Raw genomic sequence first — 26,481 nt, forward strand, 5'->3', positions numbered from 1 at the left:
CACCAGTAACCAGAAAAATAAAGGAAAAAAAAAAAAAACTATGTGGCTTCCCATCACTGAAAACCGCATGTCTGTCATTTAAGCCTGAGAAAACTTAAGGAATACGTGACTAGACACCTTAACTCTTAACAGGTGCAATGATTTTCCTGCAGTTATTTAAGGCAAATAAATCTATATCAAATACTCCAGCCCAAAGTAAATTTGATGAGATTAAAAAAGGATGAGATTTGGGGCTAGAAGGCTTGAGGTCAAATTCTAATGCCACCCCTTACAAGATGCATGACCCTGGTGAATTCAATTTTCTCTTTGCAATTATCACCACGAAGCCAAGCGCTGTGACTGCTTCCTGAAGTGGATGATCTAAGTGTGCTGGTCTGGAAATGTATTTACCTGGAGCTACGGGATTATAGAAATGACCACATGAGGTCTAGTCAACTCTCTCATTTTATATTCAGGACACTGAGGTTATAAAAGTAGGCATAGCTCTTCAGTAAACTCAGATCAAAGGACTCACACAGAAGATGCCCGAATATCACAGGAATCCCCATAGAATTGCACTTGTCCCTTTCCGAGGGCCCTTGTCTCCCTACCTTGCACCAGAATTTCCTTCATCATGTTTGACCACTCCCTCTTGATTCGTATAGGCTGCACCGTGGCGCCGTGTCTACAGTAAGCACCCCGCCAATAGTCGTCGAATGAATGAATAAATCAGTTATTGGAAACAAAATATATGGGTCTAATTCTTTGAAAGATATCCTAAAAAAAAAAAAAAAAAAAAAATTCCGTGTGTAAGGATCCTCACCTCTTCTTTGCTGCAGGATAATAACCGAAAGTAGTTTATGCCAAAAGAGGTTCAAAAGCATGCTTTACATATTTCGGCTTCTTTAAAATTGAGAAAGCTCAGTGTGGATGATCATGCTGACAATGTTAGTTTTGTTGTTTTGTTTTTGTCAAATAAATGTTTTTGCAGCGTGCTACAAAACTGCATTGAAAGAAAAATTCCTAGGGAGGAAGGGAAAAAAAAACAAAAACAAAAACCTTTTGAGGAAACTTGAAGAAAGGCCGACACAGAAGAGTAATTGACATAAGGGTCAATTATTTTGCAACCCTTTACAAGAAAATTCTTTGCCAACTAAAATTAGACCATGAGTCTCTGCCGCCTGCCACTTTATAGAGGGTGATTGAGCTAATATTATATAAATGATTTTATATTACATTCTTCATTCTTTTTATTTGTATCCAAACCTGCCAGATCTCAGCAATTATGCTAAATATTGATTTACAATTTCTCTCAGCTTATTCCAACGATGCAGACAGATGAAAACCATAATACTATTTTATTTATAGCCTTAATATGATGGTTTGAAGTGACGAGTAAAAACAAAACTAGTCTCCAACTGTGCCAACTGCTGGCGGGATAGTTTTGCAATGTTCACAGATGAGGCAATAGGAAAACAGCGCATGGGAAGTCAGTAGGCCTGGGACTCTCCGAGGGTGGACAGGTCCCAAAAGAAGAGGTTTGAGCCTCTAAGCTCTTCTCTGGACACTTCAAAATTTCAATTCTCTGATCAGAAAAAAAAAATTGTGGCCCCCTTAAAGAAATAGTCATTAATAGAAAAATAGTACGTAAACCAAGGGAGATAAGGGGGGCTATTTGGAGGAAAGGTGGCAGGAGGGAAAGTTCTAGAAACCAATAATTTTCATCACCAGTATTTATGGATCCCTTAACGTTTTTGTAGTGCACACAGAAAACACTCTATGCACTATAGATTTTAATTCTCAAAACACCCGACAAAGTACTATCATCCACCGTCTTCACAGAAGCGTAAACTAAGGTACGGAGTGCTTGGATAAGTGGCTCACAACCAGCCAAAGGCAGATCCGCAGTTCAAAACCAGGGACTGTTCTGTTCTAACCGCTAAGCTGAACTGTGTCCTACAAGGCACACTCAACAGTCCCGAAGAGCTGGGCCTAGAGAAGAGAAAGCATACGGGGATCAGAAGTGACCGGTTGACCTGTGAGCGTGGCTAAGCAGGGAGGATCATCTCAAATGATGAGTGAAAGTACAGGGAGGACAGTTTGGCTTAATAAAAGGCAAAACTGTCTACAAGTCAAAGGGGTGACATGGGAGGTGGCAAGCCCCACGAGCCTGGGACTGGTCGGTTTTGTAACAACAGTGGAGGGTTTTAAGCAGGGAAACAGCAAGACTCAGATTATCCTACCACCAGAATGCTCCTGCTGTGTCTCGAGGAGGCAGAGGAGGGTGGTTGAGAGTTTCACGTCTCAAGTAGAGTTTCCTGAGCTTGAATCCGAACTATTTAACTATCTCGGCTACTATCTGAACTATCTCCAGGAGATTAGCAACAAGGGCCAAGGTACTTAAATTCCCTGGACCTTGTATCTTCCTCTGAACTTGGGAATAAAAAGAATAGTGCTCCTTTAGAAAGTCACTTGGAGCATCACAGGAGTCAATACTAAAAAATTAGCCAATTACCTACCACATAGTAAACGCTCGATGAATTTGGAGGTTACCATTGAGTTGAGGTACTTTAAGAATTAGATGCGAAAGACTGAAGGATGTGTTAACTAACCTATCATTTCAAAATTCATCCATCTATAAAACCATCCCGTTGTACACTTTACACTTACACCGTGTTATTTGTCAAGTACATCTTAACAAAGCTGGAAAAATCAGAAAAAAACAAACAAACCAAAAAGACTTAAGCAGCATATGCTTTGCCCAAAGATCAAAATGAACACACAATAGCTGCCACTCACTGAGTCTCTAATATGTGCCAATATTCCTGCAAGGGCGGTATTTATTAGCCCCGGTTTTTGAAAGAGGAAAAGTGAGACCCAGAGAAATTAACTTTCCTAAGCCTGCATAAGGCACAGCTGAGATTCAAAGCTATGTCTCTCTGAACCCAAACCCATTCCTCTTTCTACTACCGCATCCTTTCCTCATATTTTTTTTAAATGAAACAGTGATTTTCTTTGTGGAATACCTTTTTTGTTTGCATGTGGAAGAACACAAAAAATAAGATGATTTTCACACAGCTCCAATCTTCCAGAGACTTCAAGCCCTTGTTTGTGCCCCCTTTGAAATTCTCTAGCCTTCTGTTGAGCTCCCCTGCTGCCTGAAATAGGACTTCAGGATCTGGTTCTTGCCCCATGCCCCTCCATTTGCCCCTGAAACTTCAGGCTCTCCTTTTTTTATTTTTTTATTTTTTGGTGTTTTTTGATTCCGTGGGCCAATCTCCTCACGAGCGGAACCTCAATACTCCTCTACATAGACTGCAGCCTCAGGTCAGCCTCACTCACTCCCTAAGCCCACTTGCCATTCTGGAAGATTCCAGCCTAGGCCAAAGCTCTAAGTCTCAAGTTTGACTGAGAGGAAAGAAAAATTTATAGGAAAGAAGAATTTAACAGTGATAACCTTATGTAAATCCCTATGAATTATGGTGAAACTATCATTTGCTGGTAGTTTGAGAGATTCCAAAGTACTGATTTCAAGGGGAAGAAATATTCAGACTCGCTTTTAAAAGATGAACAGAAATAAATCTGAAATTAATTTGACTCAGTATAAAAGGCAAAGATCTCCCAATTAAAAAAAAATGATAAAAAAAACCAAAAAACCAAAATCAAAAACAAAGACCCTAGTATGTACATTTAGTTGTTGGACCTGAGGTTCCAAAAATGAGCAAGAGACAGTAAGTGGAACCTAAGAGCAGCACCAAATTTGAAGTATCGACTTCTCAGGCCAGGCCAGCTTTCACTTGGTTTTATGGCATCCTCGCATGCTCCTAAGAGTCAGCTAAACGGACAAGTGACGTTGTCTCCTCTCACTTATTCGAAGTCATAGGGCTACGATTGCCCAAGCAATGACAACTACAACGATAATTCGGGTTTCCCCGCTAACCAAAAGCAGACTGTTCTATGAAATCTTTCATGAACCAAAATGCCATAAGGAAGCAATTACCATTGATTTACATGAAAACATTTCTGCATATTCCCAGACCCAAGAAATAACCCCCCTTAAGCTTTTCTAATACCTTAGGACGCATCTTGCTAACAAATGAGCAAAAGAAACCAATCTAAAGCACAGGTCCAAGCACAGTTCAAAGCCGTGGTGGCTGAGGGGAAGAGCTTGGCGCAGCCACTCTTGCGGCTCAGCATCTGCGGGGCCTCCCTAAAGGCTCTCCGCAAACACACGCTCCAGGCTGGTCTTGCTTTTCTCCTTGTTTTATAAAAGCAAAGATCTTCAGACTTCTTTCCACTGGCAAAACCAGGTCTTAGTAAAATAGGTCCTTAGTAAAAGCAAAGTGGCTTAATGCAAACTTGTGATAATCGGGGGATACGTGTACTATGTACTCACAGAGTACTTGTTACCTACCCTCTTTAAAGGTTTCCTGATATTTTATGCATCTCTGTTTATATTTTATGCATGCATCCAAAACTCTTTCCCAAAACTGATCTCTCCAGAGTGCCTTGTCCAATTAACCCAACTCTACATCTAGCTCAGGACTTGGGTGTGCAAGTTCTCCTACAGAAATTCAGGCTTGTTCACGTACATTAGTACCGACCTCAGTGTTACCAGGCACTGAGTTAGCAGGTTTAACACTTACCATGTGGCAGGCCCTGTGCTAAATGTTTTAGAGGATTGCATTTAGTGCCCACAACAACAACCTACACAACAGACATATTTTGCACATGGGTGAAAAATAAAAAAACAGAATCAGACAGATTATACAGAATTCGTGGAGGGCCTCACACCAGCTGTATGGCAAATCTGAACTCAAACCATCTAAGCCTAAAGCTAGGCAGCTAACCACTGGAGTACCATGCTTTGGGGCACTGAGGGGTGGTACCAGAAGCTATTCCCGAACGCTTCCTTCTCCCTTGTCTGTCTCCCACTGACGTTGTGAAGGTCAACACACTCTTTCTCACACTCCCTTGCAGGTAGGCATGCCCATGGATCCAGTTCTGGCCAATGAGATATCGAAGGAAAGTGCTGGAATGTTCTTGATCTAAAAATCTTCTGAGCCATCTTTTTCCTTCCTGTTTTGGATGCTTTCATAAAAAAAAATTTATAATGACTAGACCTAGTGTAATCACCTGGCTACCATTAAGGAAAAGACCAAGAAAATTGTACAGGCAAGGACCCAAGTCCTGATAATCCAAAAAGAAAAAAAATAGAATCGCCTACCACCAGACTACTGGTGAAATAAGTAATAAATGTTGTTGTGGTTTAAGGCACTATTCACTTGGCTTTCTGTTACCTGCCGTATTCAACTGATAAGATACTTATTCTTAACTGATAAAATTACCCTGCTGCCCTTGCAGAGCAAAACTCAGTGATATTCAATGACTTCTGAAACCTTTAAAAAGAAAAACTGTTTAGGTTTTCTTCAAGAACTTAGATGAATTACTGGAACACATAAGTGCTTAATATGATAGCTTAGTAACCAGCACTCCACACTCAGTACTGAGTACTCCACACTCAGTAAATATTAATTGAATGAATGAACAAATATGCTCTTGAAACTGATCATAAATGATCAATAACATACGAGACCTGTGTCAGTAATTATGGAGCTAAGGGCAGGGCACAGTCCTGATGTCCTCGGAGGACCAAAATACCTCGTAGAGAGGTATGGTCTCTACCCTCAAAATGTTTGTAGTTACAAGAGAAATATGAAGACAACTGGAATGCTATGAGGGAATTGCCTTCTTAGTATGATCTTAAAAACAGTACTGTCTTAGAAACAGCCTTTCAAACAATATAGCTTTGCCAGCAGAGCTTTAAAAGTAGGATAATACATAGGAAAATGGAGAAAAAAGAAAATGACCAAAAATCTATGCTCATCAATGGAAGCATTTCAAGCAATCCTTATTTTTTTTTCTTTTCTTTTTTGCTCAAAGCAGAAATTTTTCAAAATACAGATAAGGAAGAAAATTAAAAAACAACTTGGATCCCTAGTACCCAGAGATCTGAGATCCGAAGTCTATTAATCTAATTTACAGCAGATTATTTTTATTTGAATCTAAACAACAGAAACAATGTTATTATAAATATCTTGGAGCAAGCTATGAAGAGAAACAACTTCTTAATATGAGAGCCACATAATATTCACAAATATAAAATATTACAATCCATGGCATATAGAGAATGTCAGATTAACTGCTACTATAAAACACTATGATTCAATTCAATTTAAAATCCTTAGTTTTTAATGCTGTTTCATAACTACTATGTGCAATTTATATTGTCTGTTTAGTTCCCTGCTGTTTTTTCCCTTGTTTCAATATTTTGCCCTAAGAATTTTCATTAATTTATAAATGTTTATTACTATTACACGAAAATAATAACAGTCACAGAAAAATGGATCACCAGCTTAAAATGTTCAATTTTCTATCCCATCCAGTGTAAGATACTGAGAGGTAGGGAGTAATTTGATTACGAATCAGACTAAAAAGAAAAGTTCAATACTTATCAGTAGAAACCATTGACTTATTATCTTAATTACTTCTCCTCACTAGTGCTTTAATCATATTTTCTGTTTGCTTTGAGTTTTATCTTCCTTTTCAACTTTTGGCTTCCAATCTCCACTCTTCATGAGCCTCATATTGTTAAATCATTTCTTTTCAATAACTACATTTCTCACAGAGGCCATCTTTAGCTTTTGCAGGACCAAGTAATAAAGAGCCTCAGCAGGGACAAACGGGTTGTATTAGTGTGGTGGGGCTGCCATAATGAAGTATCACAGAATGGGGGGTGGGGGGTAGGTGGGGCTTAAACAACAGAAATGTATTGTCTCGTGGTTCAGACTAGAAGTCCAAGATCAAGGTGTCAACAGAGTTGGCCTCTTCTGAAAGCCACGAGGGAAAGATCTGTTCCAGGCCTTCCTCTTTAGCTTACAGATGGCCATCTTTTCCATCACATGGTCTTCTTTCTGTGTGTGTGTCTGTGCCTGAAGCTCCTCGTCTTATAAGGACATCAGTCATCTTAGATTAATGACCCCACTGACCTCCATGAACCATAATTACCTCTTTAAGACCATATCTCAAAATACAGTCACAGCTGAGGCGCTGGGAGTTAGCACTTCAACGTAGGAATTCGGGTGGAGGTACAATTCAGCCCAAAACACAAGCATAGCCCAAAAGATGACCAACTGAAATATATAACATAGATTTAGATATGAACAAAAAAAAGCCACGCTTTGATTCCGATTATCTGTGTTGGCAAACAGAAAAGGATCATTGATGATCCATCCAAAAGGGGAACAGATACCTGCTGGATCCCACTACATCCGTGTAGGTGGTTTGGATGGATGTGGAGAGGATAATGAAGCTCTCCAAAGGGAACCCCCAGAGCACTGGGCGGAAGAAATTTCACTTCACAGCGATCTGCCCATAGACCAAAAAAAGAGTTAACCATACGTAAAAGACCAGAAGACAAGAAGAGTGAAGGGCAGAGGGAAACCCTCAAGAGAATGGAAAGTTATTAAGGAAGCCTGACCCATACATCTACACTTTGAAATGTTCATTTTTAAAGTATGTGTCTTGAGGCTCACCATAAAAACCAATGCTTTGATAACAACTCTCAAAAAGCTTCTAATCCTAATATTGACAGAATTTCAGTAAGGCATGATTTTTCAGCCACATCTACTAAACTCATAACATCTTTTCCTCTTTTTCTCTGGAAAGACATTAATCCAGAAAGGCAAGCTCTCAGGTAAATTACTTTAATCCAGATATATTTTCGGATATAACAATCTGCAGCAATGATGTTGTCAGTGAAAGATGTGTTCCCTACTTGGAACTTCTGGAAGATAGAGAGTTATTTAGAGCTTCTAGTTAGTTAAAAAAAAAAAAAAAAAAAAAAGCCCAAATAGCTTCTGATCAGTTAGAAACCAGAGGTATACTGGAATCCTATCTAACATTTGGGTTGACATTTTCAGTCAGCATAAGATGCAAATATATGGTCAAAAATATCCTTAAAAATCATGAGCTTAACCCACAAAGTACAATACTCATGGTTGTGTATATGCCGCAGTACTCAGTAATTCTTTGTATGCATAAATTTCAGAACCATGGAGGTAGGCCAAAGCAAGGTACTAAGACAAAAATCAAAATGCAGCGTTTATACACTCAAATAAGTCGCCTCTGAGGGCATTGCCCAAGTCTTACTCAATGCAATCAGGAACAGTAGTTGATCACCCAAACCAAAAATTAATTTAATGAGGCAACTATATATAAATACATTTACTTTTAGTAGCTAATTGGAACCGAAAGCATAAATGTCTGTCAGTTCACAATATTTATTTTAGTTTGTAGTGCCAAGGGTTTTACTTTGACTATGGCTCCATTGATTGTCCTCTTTGCTTATCCTTTTGAAAAATATAAATCATATTCATAATAAATTATTTGGGATTTCAAGTTTAGGGAAAGGTGATAAAGATACTTACAGATCAATATAAATATTGAATCCTAGAGTTTATTTTATTTTTTTTACAAATTTTACCCCCACCTAATTTAACCATTTATTTTAAACCCATGGACATTTATAAAATCATTCCAAAGCCTACACTATTTTCAACTATTTGTGAGGGAAATTGAGTAAGTCATTGGCAGGAAAGATCTAATAATTCAATCTGTATACTACTTCTCTTGGTCTGTAGCAATATTATTAATTAAAGTCAAAAAGATGATTTCAGTACTATCTTCCAGAATCTAAAATTTTCATTGAAAATTGGTATCTCTGGAAACTTTAAGTCTTGAAAATACATAAACACCTAGGCCCAGATTATTTGAGGCCGATCTGAATTTTAAAAATTGGGTCACAGAAGTTCCATTTTCTCATCTCCCCAAAAAACTTTTTGTAGTTATTAATAATCAAAATAAGTTGGGGAAGGCTCCACGGTCCCCAGTTGGAAATATCTTTCTTCAGTAGAAATTACGAGAAAGGAAATGGGATGCTTCAGTAGACTGCACCTGACAGTACCCTGTTCTCTACACCAGAAGTGTACATACTGGGATACGCGCATTTCTTGGATACCTAGAGACTTACAACCCGGGCAAGGATAGCTTCTATTCCCGGGGAAGAGGAATTAATTTCTATACCCTATAGTTTCTTCTGTGCTCTCCTAACAAAAAAATGCACCTCCAAGTCATATCGATCCCCCCTCCTTTCCCTTTTATATTCATCTTTCTATTTTTACAAAAGAAAGGCATACCTCCCACCACCCGGTGTCTGATTGGGGTGCATTGAACTTAGAAAAATATCTGAAAAATAAAGGGACAATTTGAAGTATTGCAGGGTTGTTAATACAACTCAACTTTCTTGAGTGGGCAACTAATATGATTGCAAGTAATGTCCAATCCTTTGCTTTCAACACAATTGAAGGATCACATTTGAAAGATCACTGAAAACATTTCTTGTCAATAGATCGCTATGTGATTTTGGCATATAATTCTGAAGGTATTCAAAGAAGTGAGTGATGTTCTTTCAGCAAATCCCCGTCCAATCCCATCTGTGTACATGAACAGGTTTGTTCAGCAAAGGGATAAGGGAAGACATCCCATCTATAACAAAAAGAGCAGACTCCATAACAGATGATCAGAGAAGAAGTCAAGATAAAGGGACATATTCAATTCACTCGTTTAACCAGAAATGACTTACTCTTGAAGTTAAATTGTTAATATGAAATAGGGGGGGGTGAATAGAAACTACCCAATTTGAATTCAAATATTTAATGATGTCAAGTCTGATTTTCGGTGTGACACAGATACTTTCGGTGGTGGGAGTGAGGAGTCAGCAACGAATAAACTGGAATGTCACTACAACCATATGAAGCACTACGCTTCGCTAGGAAGCCAGAGACACCACAATAAATCTAGTTAACATTCATCACCACACGTAGTTCCAGATTTTGTGTGAGTGTGTATAAGACCTTTAAAAGATCTACTCTTTGAGCAACTTCCAATTAAAAAAAAAAAATCAACAGTATTATTAGCTCTAGCCACCACACTGTGCATTACATCACCATGATTTATTTATCAACTGCAAGCTGGTACCTTTTGCCTCCCTTCACTCACTTCACCACCACCCTCCCCCGACCCTGGCCCCTGTCTCTGGCAGCCACCAATATGTTCTGTTCTCTGTATCTATTAGTTCATTTGTTGTTGTTGTTTTAGATTCCACATATGGGTGAAATCATACAGTATCTGTGTTGATCATTTAGCGGTAGGTACAAATATTGAATTATTATGTCGGACACCTGAAACTAATGTTATATGTTAATTATATCATAATCTTTAAAAACTCCCTGTTGGACCAAACAAACAAATAAAAGGGTGAAGGGCCACAGGCACTCCAGTTGTAAATGGCATGGTGGGTTTATGATTTTTTTTTGTCACTTTTGGATATATATAAATTAACAATTCTAAAAATTAACAATTCTACTCATAGCAGTTTTCACCTTGCCTTTGATGAAGAAGAACTGAGTTACCAGGGAGAACTAGGGATGTGCTGATTCTTTCTAACCCACACTCCAGTATATAGACAGTCCCCAGCGTACAAGGGTTTGGCTTGTGATTTTTTTTTTCACTTTATGAGGGTACGAAAGCAATATGCACCCAAGAGAAAAGCATTTTGAATTCTGGATTCTGATCCTGTCCCGGGCTAGTGATATGTGATATGACACCCTCTGGTGATGCTGAGCCTGGTAGCTCCCTGTCCGCCAAACAGTCCCCAGGATGAACAACTGACACCCCTGAACCATTCCGTATGTAGCCAGATAACCATTCTGGTGTTCCCTCTTGGTACAGCGTTCGGAGGATTACATGAGCTATTTGCCACTTTATGATACGACAGGCTCTGTGTGAGATGATTTTGCCCTAATATATGAGCTAATGTAAGTGCTCTGAGCACATTGAAGGCAGGCAAGGCCAAGCTACGATGTACAGTAGGTGAGGTGTGTTAAATGCATTCTGGCCTTGGGTTTGTTGGATCGTAACCCCGTCGTAAGTCGAGGTAGATCTGTGCCCTGTCACCACACAAACCCTCGTTCACATTAAAAACATATACATTAGTAAGCCTACATTAAAAAAAAAAAAAAGACAGAAAGCGTGCCTAAACCTTGGAACAATCTTTCCAAACACACATCTTCTGCATTTTTATCTCGTCGTAAGCCACACGGCTCCCCAGTCTTCCAATTCCTCAAAGCAAATTCACAGACGAGTGTGACTATCTCTACTGAGAGCCACGCTTATCTTTCATGCAGGGAGTCAACTTCCCATGGATCCAGGGACGATCCTTTGAAGGAGTCGGAAGAGCCGTATCATCTTATCCTCATGCATGCATGACCGAGGGGTGTACAACTCGGGGACCAGCACGCGACCCACAAAAACCCACAGACGTGCACGCACACAAATAGCAACCCGCAGTGAGGTGTAGCAAACCCGAGGGACTATCAGCCGAAATTTTCCACTCTAAAACAATTCCATTAGAGAGGGCAGTGCCAGCAGCCGTATTTTATAGTTGACTTCCCCCAAATTACAATGCAGCTCAGATTCAAAGACTTTATTATAATCTTTGGCAGAAGTTTTTAAGACCATTTTTATTTACTCCAAACTCTCTCCGAACTAAGTCAGCACAGGCCCTTTGCAAATTTTACATCAAGTGTTTCATGCTGTAATTAAGTGAGCGGCGCAACTCAAAGGAAGCACCAAGGGAAAGCATCGGGGCGTCACTTATTGATCGGTGGAATTTTAGGGATTTGGACTTTCTGTTTCATTGTACGACTACACTTCATTACCATTTATCCTTAAAATGTAATAAGTACAAACCGCTTCAGCAATGATGGAAAAGCTCTCTCAGCTTTAATGAAACCTTTTATTTGCTACTGAAACTTTTATTATTTCCAAATGGTGGCATAGGCAAGAAAAATAATCACTACTTAGGTTGACAAAAGAACTTGAGCAATTTGAATAATTTTGTTCTTGGGTGAATTCTAAGGCATTTAGAGCCGTTGTCTTTTGTGTTTATTGTTCTCATTTACTCCCGATGAACTAAAAACAAAACAAAAAAAATGTACACATGAACACACTATTACCAAATAATTTTCTGGTGATATATCAAAATACTAGATAGTTAGGAATCACTGGTCAGATGTTGATCTGATCTAGATAAGAATTTCTATATATCTGGGCGGGGGGTGGGGGTGACTGGGTGATGGGCACTGAGGGGGGCACTTGATAGGATGAGCACTGGGTGTTATGCTATATGTTGGCAAATTGAACTCCAATAAAAAATAAATAAATAAATAAATAATAAAATTAAATTTAAAAAAAAAGACTGTCTATATATCTAGGGCTCCGATACACCTCAGCCATCGGCCATGAGAGGCAATGCAGAGGAATTGCTCAGTGCACAGGCTCTGAAACTGGACCGCCTGGTTTTGCTTTCCAGCCCTGACACTCCCCTTACTTAGAAATTTCCAGACCTCAGTTTCCTTCCCGGTGAGAATGAGGGGAACTAGAATCTGCCTTATGAAATGGGTGGGAAAACTCAATGAGGAACTTCATGTAAAACATTACTCTAAAGCCTGGCGCATGGTAAACACTTGTTCGGCTCATGGTAACAAATGTTCAGCTCTAAAACCGCTTCCCTACGTGAAAACATCCCCCTCTAGACTGGATGCGGTGTCAGAAAATACCATCCATTCAACAAACACTTACTGAGCTTTACTTTATGCAGAACATTGTCCCTAGGTAAAGGGGGCACAAAGATTAGTAAGACATGGGGCCTCCTCTCCAGGAGCTTACAGTTTCAGTGCAACATTAGTGCTGCCACCTTAGTATGCTTCTTTTTTTAATTTTTTTCCTTAGTATCTTTCTTGAAGAGTACCATGAAGCATATTCTTGCAAATTGAACACCAATAAAAAATAAATTTATTATATATAAAAAAAAGCATACTCTTTCCCTAGGTCATCAATGTTCCTCTTTTTTTTTTTTTTTTTTTTGCATGTGCTTGGAACTAATGGAGCTTTGGAAAAATTTCACTCCAGTTTCTGAAATCTTAATCATGCACAATTTAATAAGCAGCTACAGGTTTTCCCACATTTTAAAATGGATGATTAAATGGTCTAATAAGATTCTAACTTAGCCAAAAACTTGAAAAACATAGGAAGACAACCATGACTGACGCATTCATTTTCCCGAATGTGGACACGCTGCAAAAAACAGCAGCTGCAGGGAAATAGTGCCATTCACAACCCACACGACCCAGGGCTAACTAAAACTGCACAGGAGTTGGGCATCAAAGCAGCAAAGTACCCAAGCCAAAGTCAATTTGGGATAAAATGAGAGGAAGCTTGTTGAGTCAGAGCTACATTGCTTTCCAGAAAAAAAAAAAAGAAAAAAGAAAAGAAAAAAAAGTTGCAGAATGGACTTCCAACATGGCACCTTGCATACCTTTCGTTTTTCAAACATTTTGTTTATGTCACTACACTCAGAGAGAATTCATTAAAAAATAAAATCTTTAAGTTCGACCGTCAATCCCCAAACCCAGCGACTAATGTGGTATTTTTCAGACGTCACAGACTCCAAATGATCTTAAATATGTTGTCCTCGGCTAATTCGCCGCTCTTGAAAATGTGCAATAAATCCAATTAAAAAGGAAAACATTTTCAAATTAGTTGCAAGATCAACTAGGATATTATCTCCTTACTAGATGTATCATAATAATAAAAAAAAAACATCTAATAAGCATCACATTGTTTAATTCGGGAGGAAATTGGATAGTCTCCGTTCCAACAAAAGGACCAAGGCCTTTTTTTCTTAATTTTTATTTTTTTTAACAGCATCCAAGAATGACTGTGTTAACTTTCTAGAAGAGATTGTATAATTGCCAAATACATCTTCTGGGGAGTCACCGTGCCCAGAGCAACCGGAGATCGTGTGTAAACACAGGAGGACACAATTCCTTCCTTCGCTCCTTCCTCCCCAGCATCCTACCCGGGGGGAGGGAGGGGGGACACGCTTGTAAAGATCCCCGCGACCCTGAACTAAGGGGCACCCGTCACAGTAGAAAGCTCCCCGGGCATCCAATCGACTCACACCTCGTTTCTATGCAAAAGGCCCCCGCGAGGATTTCGCCCTCAGCCCCCAGTCTGCAAAGGGATGCGCATTTGGGGCGACCCCTACTTCTGCATCGCCCCGCCAGCGTCCGCCTCCCTCGTGCACGCCTGGCTCCGCGGCCTTTGATTTCAATCCTTCCAGAGGGAGACGTCAGGAGGCGACCCGAAGCCGAAGCCGGGAGAGGGAGGGCGGAGGTAGGAGCCCGGGCTTGCTGCGCCCGCTGCGCCCCGGAGCCGCCGTACGGGCCCCCCGCCCCGCGCGCTCCCCCGGGCCCCCCGGGACCCCCGGCGCCCCCTTCTCCGCAGGGCTGAGGCAGGGCGGGGTCGGGGGGCGCAGCGGAGGCACTTACCCAGCGGGGGGAGGGTGGCTCATTTTCGCAGGATCCCTGCGGGCCCCGCGGCGGGCGCAGGCGCAGGTGCAGGTGCAGGTGCAGGTGCGCGGCCGGAGCGCGCTGGGGCGGCGGGGTCGGAGCCAGCCCCGGGACCCCGGGCCCCCCGCCCCGCCCCGCCCCGCCCCGCCGCTGCCCCGGGAGGGAGGCGCCCAGGGAAGGCGAGGCCCAAGCGCGGCGGCCGGCGCCGAGGCCGCTCCTTCCAGCCCCTCTGGGCCCTGAGGTGGGAGGAGACGCGCGCCCCGCTCGTTGCCCCGGGCGCGGGTTCCCAGGCACCTGCCAGCTGAAAACACCACGCGCGCGCACACGCGCAGACACGCGCACACACGCGCGCACACACACACGCACACACATGCACGCACACGCGCGCGCGCACACACACCTGCACGCACACGCGCGCGTAAACACGCACACATATGCACACGCGCACACATGCACACACGCGCAGACACATGCATACGCGTGCACACATGCACACGCGCGCACACAGATACACATGCACACACGCACACGCACGCACACGCGCACATACATGCACACACGCGCGCGCACATGCACACACATGCCCGCACGCACACATGAGCGCATACACACGCACACACATACACATGCACACGTGCACAAACACATGCACGCGCACGCACACACATGCACACGCGTGCAGACACGCACACACACGCGTGCACACACATACACATGCAGACGCGCGCACACACACGCGCACGCACACACGTGCACACACCCATGCACACACACACACACCACTGGGTAGGCTGCTGTGCCTCCTGCCAGGCCCTGGGGAAGGAAGGGCCGGGGCAGGGTAAGAGGATCCAGAGCTGCTCCGCGGCCAGGCGCGGTTTGCAGGTACAGAAGGGCCCCCGGATGGCAAGGTCAAGGGAAAGAGACCGGTCTTTCTCAATCTTTTGGGGTTCGATTTGGATTCTGGTCTCGAGGCCTGGCCACCGGGTCATTTCCTCGGGGGAAAGTCTCCACCCTTGACCCCACAGAGGGCCCCAGCCCCCGCAGGCAGCGCCCAGAGCCCTGAGGTTCCCAGGGCCAGGGCCGGGGGCTGCCGTCTCTCAGCGACTGCAAGGCTCGTGTTTAAATCCAAACCATGTTTTTTGTTGTTGTTGTTTTGTTTTTTTTAGCCAACTTCCCCCTGACTACTGAGTCAGCCACGAAGAACACAGAAGACAACAACACACTTGTGTTCATTGTGGATGTCCAGGCCAATCAGCACCAGACCAAAGAGGCTGTGGAGAAGCTCCTGGAGGTTGTGGCCAAGGTCTACACCTCGGTCAGGCCTGATGGAGAGAAGAAAGCATATGTTCCACTGGCTCCTGACCATGATGCTTAGGATGTTGCCAACAAACTTGGGACCATCTAAACTGAGTCCAGCTGGCTATAAATCCAAATATAAATATTTTCACCATAAAAAAAATGAATCCAGCCTGTGGAAGGCAGGGCTTAGGTGCAGCAGCCTGGATTCACATGGGAGGGCCTCGGTGTGGAGGAAGCTTAAGGCACTGGACTTAGATGACCTACCCCCAGTCCTGTTTTGCTTTGTCAGGCTCTTTGTTGCTTGACCTACCTCTGGCCTCAGGTTCGCCCTGTGCACATGGCAGGTTGGACACGGCCGTGGTGGCTGAGCCCTCCACGGATCTCCATTCTGGCTCCGACACTGACAGGTGGGGTGGGCTTCGCTCACTGGTGCATTCCGCTTTCCCACCATCATACAGACCCACCGAGCATGTCAGAGTCCACTTTCCTTCACATGATGCTCAGGTTCCCTCATCACTGGACCCCTGAATCCTTCATGAGCCCCACAGTGACCGTTTTCTCCATGTCTGCTACCCTAAACTCTAGAAAAACCGAATCTCTCACTATCACATGGACGGGAGCACACTTCTTTCCTTGACCACTTGACTGTTCGTCTTTCAACACGTAGCTTGCACACCACCTCCCCTGGTGTCCCCAGGTGTGTTGATGACTTCCACCTCTGCAGCCCACTCTCCCTGGACTTACAGGTGGGGTGGCTGTCTTTCCTACTTGAACGTGAGCTCCTCTATTTCATGTGGTACATGGATTTTATTTCTCTGTCTTCTCAGAAGCAAAGAGCCATTCCACAAACATTTGATGTATAAGTGAAGGAAACAGCCTCTTAAAATCTCTTCAAAAACCAGGATTCAAATCCAAGTCTGATCCTAAAGCCCCCAAGTATTTTTTTTTTAACAGTGACAACATTCCTTCCCCCATGATTCCTGGGAGTTGTCGCAAGAGTCCTATTTCCTCCACTATCAGAGTTTTCTGACCTGAAAGATCAGAGCTATCCCAGCAGGGGGAAAATAGAGTTCTAGTTCAATAGCTTAGATCCTGAGACTGAGGACTCAAGGCTGCTTTGAGGACCAAGGCTAGAGCTAGAGAAAAGAAGAGGTTGTCAAAGAAAAGACCTGTGCGATGTGAAAGTGGCATCTGATGCTTCAACAAGGAAGATCTAGAGATCTCTAATCACCGTGCAGCCACAAATGGGACTTGAGCCAGTTCGGCCCCACAGATGTCTACTCCCACCGCCTGTGGCCCCCATTTGATGACGTCCTGAAAGCTCCCTGCTACTACATTTCACCTGGATAAAAATTGGCCAGGAGGGAGGGGGTGCTAGAGAAAGACATTAAAATTTGCCCAAGTGGGCTAACCCCTACGGATGCTGTAAATAATATAATCTTATACAGGTACTAGTTGTTACATATTAATTCACTTGTGCAAATAGAAAATGGAATCCGCTCACTGGTGGAATGAGAAAGGAAATTAAAATATACTATGTAGATACTCAGGATTCTGTAGAAAAGAATCCCTGGCACTCAGCAGACAGCAAGGTACCCTTGGCAACATGTATTAATTCATAAATGGGGTTTGAGTTCTCCACCCCTGTGAGCTGCACAATTTCACATCCCTGATGAAAACTGCAAGGAAGCTACTAATTTTCACTTCAGAAAATGCTCACTGTGAAAATGTATTGGGAATTTAGCCAGAAAGAATTTTTATGTTAATTTCTAGTGTGGAGATAGGGAAAGGGGAAAAAAAGGAAAGAAAAAAAAAAAAAAAACATCCTAAATTAAACTGTTCCAGAGACCAAATAGTCACTGGAGTCATTTTCATTTTCTCGCAGGAAAACAAGTCCCCAGATGTTCCCAGTAGTACCGTAAATTTATAAAAAAGATTTTTGTTTTGTAGAAAGACCTATGGAGTTGGGGCTTGGGGCCAGGAGACAAGTGGATCTCCACTTTGGTTTAGCAGGAGCTAGGCTTAGGAATCACAGATTTAAACTCCCAGTGACCGTCTCCTGGGTAAGGGCTGGGAAATCTATGGCCTAAGGGCCAAGTCCAGCCCCCTGCCTGTTTCTGTACAGGCCACAAGCTACCAAGAGCTACTGCGTTTGCCAATGATCTGAAAAAAATGAAAAGAATAATAATATTATATGATACATGAACATTGCACAAAATTCACATTTCCATATCCTTAAATAAAGTCTTCTTGGAACACAGCCACATCCGTTTGTTTATGAATCATCTATGACCACTTTGGTGCCACGAAGACAGGACTGAGTGGCTACAGCAGTGAACTCATGGCCCACAAAACTGAAAGTATTTACTATCTGGCCCATTATAGCAAAAGTATGCTGACTCCCGGCCTATATTATTACTGCAACCAGAAAGATAATTTACCTTCATGGACTTTGAGAGCAGATACCACATCTTTCACCATTTTATCCCGAGCACCTGTCACAGCGTAAGTGCTCAATAAGCAAATGAAGGAATGAACAAATGGTTGGGAGGAACCCATCTTCCCACGGGTTTATCTTTCTCCCACAACTAAAGGTGAAGTCATCCAGGCTTCCTCCCAGAGATGACAAACATGCATGGTGATCTGATGTCACCCAGGGCTACTCTCTTTTATCAACACCATATGGAACTGGAGTAAGCAATGCAAGCATTTCATCAGGGCGCAACTGTGCAGATGGCTAAGTTTATAAGCGAGCTCCCTGGTAACTTCCAGCCTCCAACGTTAGCTCAGGTCACTCAAAGCCATAGCACTGAGAAGCTGGAGAATGAAGAGCACGTGTATAAGGATTTAACGTCAACCCCAAACGGTTTCCCAGCCTTCCCAAATAAGATTCCCTAATTAGCCTAAATCCAGTGAGACATTTAGTGAAGCTAGGTATAGGAAAGGCTGAGAGGGCGTGTACAACAAATAGAATGACAGACTTACAGGGATATCACTAATTCGGAGTTCTGAGTAACCCAGATAGGCAAGATGTTTCCAGATCCTTCTATCCCTATGTGTGAGTTGATTGAACCTGCAGACAGATCAGTTGAATCGCAGTGAATGAACTTACTTGGTGGCCACGGGAAATCAATGGTATTTACTACACCCGAGGACTCAAAGATGACCCGAACTCCTCTCTGCCCTCGAGCTTGAAGGCTACTGGCTCGATAGCCTTGCAGACAAGGAATGACGAAGAGCTAAGTGCCGTGATGGAAGTCTGCAGAAGGTGCAATAATGGTGCCATGTGACTAATGCCCCTGTCCTATCTTCATCCCCACCACTTCCAGCCACCTACCCATGTTTTCTGATGCTGACCATCACTTCTCAACAATCACTCTATTATTCCCTCTAGCCTTGATGTACTGATTCTTCTCACCACCCTCTCCCGGGTATTCAATACCAGGAGAAGGAAGAGATTGGCCATGATGGAGGGGAAGAGAAGGAAAAGAGAGAAACATAAAGGCTTTGGGGGAGGCATAACCACTAAGAAATCTGCAAGAAAAATAAAGGATATTCATTATTTCTATTGTTTTGAAGTAATTATATTGCTGATAAATACATTTTCCATCCCTACCCCAAAACGTTTGTCTAAGGAAGTCAGAGAAACTCATGGAGGAGGAAGGTCTCACGATGAGCCTTAAAAGCTGCGTAGGAGTTGGCCGGGTTGTTGGGGCCCGGGGAGAAGAGGCATGTCTTCCCCAAGCTAACATCTCCCCACGTAAGCTTCTCATGCCAACAGTAGACTCAATCAGCGTCCGTAGACCCTGTTCTCATTTCTGTAGCCCGAACATTAACGGAGGTTGTGATCTGGAGTAGAAAAAGGGAAGAGGAGAAAAAGGAGGAAAGGTAGGAAGGTAAAGGCTTCATCAAGGAAACGGGATTTGAACAGGGATGGAGCGTGTCAAGCCGCAGCTGCGGGGCCACCTCCCCTTCTAATGTGCATTGTCTTTAGGGATCACGCCACATGTCCAGATACACAGTAATGTCTGCATGCATGTCTTACTCTCCTCCACCCCCAAACTAAGTTCTGCTCTCTCTTTCGGTGCCCACCAAATTGCCATGGGTTTTGGAAACATTTAATACCCATCTTTTGAATTAATCATATCAAAAGTGTAATCCGTATTTTCCCAGAGACTCCAGTTGGAGGAAAGGATGGGAAGAAGGTGACATAACGAGAGTCATAATGATTTCCCTGGCTCTGGCTCCACCCACGCATGAGTGAATTTGTCGGATATTAAGGAGCTCACCATGTCTCTGACTGTCCACCATTAGCCAAAAATGCATTTGAAACCACAAGCATGAAACTAGGGGAGAGGAACCGAGCAGAGCCATCCCCATGGCCCGAAGCAATGGAAGACCAGGTTTGCTTACTTGATTCAATGCTTCCGAAGCAGCTACCGTGGCTGACACCACTGCTTGGAGGACGCAGAACTCCACTTAGGCTCCACGTAGCCTAGGATCCCAGAATATCCACTGACTATTCTCAGGCTCTACACTCAGTGCTTCACTCCTCGAATCCTCACAACCGTAAGGCAGGTGGCATTTTAATCCCTGTTTTACAGATGAGAAGGCTGAGGCTCAGAGAAGTTCAATACCAGCTTGTAAGTGTCCCAGCTGGGATTTAGATCCCATTCTCCGTGCCTCCAGAACCCGCACTCTTAAAACACTTTTCGCAATTCCTTCCCATGTCCCAGAGGCAAGGAAGCACGACCACACAACGGGGAGGGTAATAACCATCAGGTCACTGATCCTGAAGGAAAACCATTCTCAGTTGCACCAACTGTTCTCTTCCCAACTTTCTCCAAGAGCAGTGACTCAATAAAGTGGTGCAAAGAAACTGAAGAGCAGGAATTTCGCTTATTACCGCACATCTGTTTTCTGACAGAAGAAAAAGAACATTCCACGTCTTCTAGCCCTTCAGAGCATCCATCTTTAAAGAAACTTTACAGCCTCATTTGGTTTAAATGACAATGGACTTGGCTGTTCTGCCAAAGCGGAATAGCCCCGGTCTTCCAGGATGCAGGCATCACAAACTGCTGACTGAATGACCTTGTTCTCCTCTTCCCCACAGCTAGAGGGAGAGGGGGATCTGTAACCCCTTGCATGTGATCCTATAAACAAAACTGCACTTCTTAAACTCAGGTTAGTACATTCATGGCTTTGAGCAGAAGACTGGGATTGTTCACATGGGAGGTAGGTGCTGGCCAAGCTCATCGAACAAACCATCTGAACTACAGTAACTGTTTTAAAATCAAAATATAGCTTTATTACTTATAAATTCATACTGTACCTCAGATTAAGAAAGTGTTATCAGTAAGGGTCCTGAAGAAATAGCAACTAGATAAAGATTTTTTTTTGTAATTAATGTATTAGTTTCATGTTAATAAGCACCCTAAAGGAGTATGTGTATGCTTCACTAATACTCGCTCAAGCCAACGCTTTCTCCCTAAAAACACACGAGTTAAAATAAGTTTGATCGTCATCAGAGTGATCACAAATTCTGAATCGATGAGGGTTTCCTATTGTGACAAAAGAAATGAAAGTATGGATGATGCTTCAAAGAACATGCAAACAGGATTTTGGGGTGGGAGTCAGAGACAAGAGACTATCCACTGGTCACCTGCAGGAAAACGTGAGCCCAAGTTCCACCACACTGGAAACAGAAGCACAAAATGTCATGGCCTTGTCCCTCCGATGTGTTCTAGTGTCACACCCAACAACTGAGCTATTCCCTTGGTCGTAAGCCAAAGCGTAGGGGAAGGGGAAGCAAAGTTATTAACCCTGGGGTCTTCTCTGATGTAGAGAAGCATTAGCAAGCAGGCACAGGAAGTCAAGAGGAGACTATGCAGCTTTCCTGACTTAAAGGTGAAAAAATTACAAAGGAAGAGGCAAAATCTTAAATGGAAAGTACTTACTCAGCTCCAGTTGTCTGTAATCACAAAAAGTAGAAAACTCATAAATCCCCTTCATTTTGCTCGGCGATCATGCCCTTGCACTTGGACTTGAGTCATCACACCTAGGTGATATGGTAAATTGTGAAAATTTTCTTTAGATGTACCGGTATGGCCATGTTACACAGAACTGGTTGAAGAAGAGGTAAGAGGTTCTGGCTTCCCTGTTTTGTCCATATTTAAGTCGGGGATCCGGGTTTGAATTGGAACTCCGTCACCGTGAAGGTGCTCTCCTGTTCACCAATGTCCACGTCAGGAGACCGGGCAGGCTTGCATGTCTCCATCGTCTTGAAGTGAGGCAAGGCCATCAGACTTGTGCTGGTGAATGAAACGTGGGTGAAGAACAGTGTGTCACCTCTGGGTAGAGCATTTTAAGCTCTTGTGATGGATTCTCGTCTTTCTTCCCCTGGGCCCAGCAATCAGCAACCTTCTAGATGACAGCACTTGCCTCAGCCTGTCCTCTAAAGTGAGGGCAGCATGGAGCAGGGCTCCCCCACCCTCCCATCCCCACATAGACAGGAACGCAGATGAGGAACAAAACCACCAAGATCTGGGTTGTTGGTCATCCCAGCAAAGCCGGCCTATAAAGCTATACAGTAGTTACGTGACTTTGGGAAAGCTACTGAGAGTTGCTCTCTCAGTTTTATCCTCAGAAAATGAGGGAGGCTTGGTATATAGTAAGCATTGAGAATATGGTAGCTTGTTCACCCTCATAATAATCTACGCTTCAATAACCACCTACACTGTGCCAGCCATTATCTTCTCTGTACATACATCCTTTCTCGCCCTCAAACCAATCCTATAAGTTAGGTGTTAGTGATCTTTTTATAAATGGTGAAACCAAGCCTCGAAGAGGTTTACTAGCTCCATGAATGTCAACCAACCTGTAAGTGGAACCAGATCTCTCTGATCCAGAGCTCTTGCTTCCTCCTCTAAAAGTAGTTATTTCACCTCAAAATAAGGGAAAACTTAGTTACAGCATATTAGTAATTAAGATAAACATCTTAGATTTAGAGAAACAAATAAAGGATTAAATTATTTAGAGTTTAAAAATAATTCTGTTCAATATACATAACATCTTTCCTACTAAGGGATTTGGTTTTGGTGATCCCAGCTAAAGCCACCCCTGGCGATTCCTAATCTGGGGTTTCCAACTTCTAAGATTTTATTAAGGTAATAATATGGGTTTGTAAGCTAGTCTCAGGATTTCCATGGGTCAAGAAGAAACACATGTATTATTAAAAAATTATTTTTTTCCTTTTTTATCAGAATTTATAATGGGTCATCTCATTGTGGCACATCTGTATATTGGCACAATGTACAAGGTGCTTTGGTCCATTTATGATGATTTACAAGGGCCACTAAGGATGCTTATGAATTGATGAGAAAAAAAAAAAGCGGAGAGATCTAAAAAATGTTATGGTGCTAAAGCCATGAACTGAAATCTTTAGATAATTTGGGAAAATAATTTCAAATAAAATATTTTGTATCTATGACATTAATAAACTGCATTTTATATAGATTTGCGAATCTGTCTCAATAAATATTTCATTCAGTATGAAATTTAAAAAAAAATTGTACAAGGAACTCTTGGTTATATAAAAGTTGTTAAATGCTACTGTATCCTAAATCTTGAATTTTGGCCAGCACAAGCCTAAATGAAACTTTTTCTCTCTCTGAAACGAAGCTCCTAATAACCCAGGTTATCCTCTACAGTCCAAAGAGGTAATGGGAAGCAGCGCAGCAGAAACACAATTGCCTCTTTAGTTAATTCAATAAAAGGAAGACTGATGAATGAAATAAAAGTGGCCAAATTAAAGCAATTTTGTCACTTTGGGGGACATAGGACACCTCGAATTTTGGGGAAGATATATGTCAGATTAATTAGCAAGAGATTTTAGTAGAAAATGTGAGTCAAAGTGAATGAGAAGCATCAAAAATGGCATTCTGTGGGCATTCCTCCCTCTACCTCCCTCTGCTGGAAATCAGCCGATCATTTTCAGACCAAGTTAAAGGCACTTAGTTTGTCCTCAGAGCAAGCACAGTGGTCAAGGGTGTTTCAAAGAGACCTTTTGTTCAGATTTCTGGAGGACAGTAACAGTCCTTGTCATGAAAGAAAATAAGAAACTCTTACAGCCACAGCAATAATGACAATTTTTTTAATTAATTAATTAATTTATTAATTTATTTATTTATTTATTTTTAAGATTTTATTTATTTATTCATGAGAGACACAGAGAGAGGCAGAGACACAGGCAGAGGGAGAAGCAGGCTCCATGCAGGGAGCCGGACGTGGGACTCGATGACAGGACTCAGGGATCACGACCTGAGCTAAAGGCAGATGCTAAACCACTGAGCCACAGTGTCCTTTTTTTTTTTTAAGATTTTAAGTAATGACAATTTTAATAGTTACTGGATGCATGCCATGTGCCAAGCTCCGTGCTAAAATACTTTGAGTGTCATGTCTCATACTCAAATATCATTATTTCCCCCCTTTTACAGAAAAAATTTCTGAAAAGCAAAGGATTGAAGTAATTTGCCCAGTCACCTGCTTGTTAAGTGGCGACACCTTCTCAGCAATGGCTCTCAGCCCCTGTGTTACACTGTCCCCTGCAGGATGTCTGGAAATGACACAAACGGAGGGTGTCCGCATGAGGGCAGAAGGGAACCATTTATGGAGTACTTCCAACGTGCCAACAATACATGCACGTTGCTTCGTTAAATTCTCATAATTCTTTTTTTTTCCAGTCAATGAAAGGGAAAAATTCTCATAATTCTGAGGGGAAGGTGAGGAGGTTCCATTATCCTCATAGCAAAGATAGAAAATTGAGGCCCAAAGAGACTAATGGGTGGGCCAACAAAGAAGACAATGAAATACCAACAAGGTGTTCTAGACCCACGTTGAATGATCTGCCTCCATAGCAAGCTGGTTCCAATTTAACCTCAAAAAATTATTTGCACATATAAAACATCAGGATAGCCAACTGAATTACAGTCTGTGTGAGAAATACCTGGATGGTTGCATGGAAACTCAATATACGGCAATTTTGTGATCACTGTGATCTCAAAACTAAAATGATCAATGCGATACTGGTTGACATTCTCAGATGTGCAAGTTCCTCTATATTTTGCATTGATGTGCTCACATCTGGAGCACTGAGCCTCCCTGAGTCATAGCTCAAGGGGTGTATATCATTCACTGTATTTTTCAAAATCAGAAGTGAGGTCAAAGCCCTCTGAGGCGTGCTCTGAAAGCCTTTCTCATTTGTGTTAAGGTACGGGGAGAGCATTCCCTCCTGTCGGTGACAGGTAGGTGTGGGCACGGGGAGAAATCAACACACTTACAGCTCTGTACGATGAAATCCTCACCACTGGCTCCTTCCTTCTTGCAATGAATTTTCTTTCTTATACCCTGGTCATAAGTCACAGACTAACACATATGTGTGTGTCCAGCCCTTCCCTCTGGGAACATCTAGGACTTCCGTGCAGAGTCACTCAGGGCCCCGCGGAACTCCAGGGTATAATGCTCACGTAGACCATGACATGAACGAAGCCCCTGGATACCCCTTGGTAGCCCTACTAACACGTATTGTTTTATTCTCTGCCTGTGAAACCTCTACTGAAACTAAGATAGAAATAGCCTGTTTCACCCACTCCTGGGTATTACAGTCACATTGCAAAATAAAAGAGTTACATTTAAAAATGCAATGATCAGGAAACAACAGGTATTGGCGAGGATGTGGAGAAAGGGGAACCCTCCTACACGGTTGGGGGGAATGCACACTGGGGCAGCCACTCTGGAGAACAGTATGGGGGTCCCTCAAAAAGTGAAAAATAAAACTACCCTACAACCCAGCAATTGCGCTCCCAAGTATTTACCCCAGGGATTAAAAAAAATACGGATTCAAAGGGGCGAAATGCACCCCAATGCTTATAGCAGCGTTATCAACAACAGCCAAATTATGGAAAGAATCCAAGTGTCCATCAACTGATGAATGGGTAAAGAAGATGTGGTGTACGTACCCAATGGAATATTACTCAACAAAAAGATGGAATTTTGCCATTTGCAACAACATGGATGGAGCTACAGTGTGTTATGCTAAGCGAAATGAGTCTGTCTCAGAGAAAGACAAATACCACATGATTTCACTCATATGTGGGTTTTAAGAAACAAAACAGGTGAGCATAGGGGAAAGAAAAACAAGCAAGAGAGGGAGGCAAACCGTAAGTCAGACATCTAACTGTAGAGAACAAACTGAGGTTTACTGGATGGTGGGGGGGTGGGGACGGGCTAAATGGGTGACGGGTAGTAAGGAGAGCACTTGTGACGAGCATCAGGTATTGCGTATAAGTGACGAATCACTACATTCTACTCCTGAAATTAATATTATTACACTGTATGTTAATTAACCAGAGTTTAGGTAAAAACCTGAAACATTAAGAAAAATAAGAAAGCTCAAATATTTGCAGAAGGTAAGAGAAAAAAATAAAATAAAAATGCAATGATCAAGCTTAAGTTTATTTAAATGGGGGATACCCTCGGAGTCACTTTATAAGAGGAAACCATTGAAATAACTGGTGACATCTAAGTTAAGCATGACAGGGGGGTGGAAAGTATCAGCACCATCAAACGTCTAAAACAGCCTGAGAAATAAATAAAAATCTTAAAAAAAAAA

The 26,481-nt window shown here is 42.5% G+C and overlaps 1 protein-coding gene across 1 annotated transcript in view; it reads right to left on the reverse strand.

Moving 5' to 3' along the window:
• ERICH3 (glutamate rich 3) overlaps nt 1-14,879 on the reverse strand; it is a 97,878-nt gene extending 82,999 nt beyond the window's left edge. The window contains exon 1 of the mRNA XM_072834011.1: nt 14,493-14,879. Coding sequence (XP_072690112.1) covers nt 14,493-14,515 — 23 coding nt within the window. The 5' untranslated portion in view covers nt 14,516-14,879. The remainder of the gene's footprint in view (nt 1-14,492) is intronic.
• Between the last annotated feature and the right edge of the window lie 11,602 nt (nt 14,880-26,481).

Source organism: Canis lupus, chromosome 8 (genome assembly GCF_048164855.1).
Source record: "Canis lupus baileyi chromosome 8, mCanLup2.hap1, whole genome shotgun sequence".
Classification (NCBI taxonomy): Eukaryota; Metazoa; Chordata; class Mammalia; order Carnivora; family Canidae; genus Canis; species Canis lupus.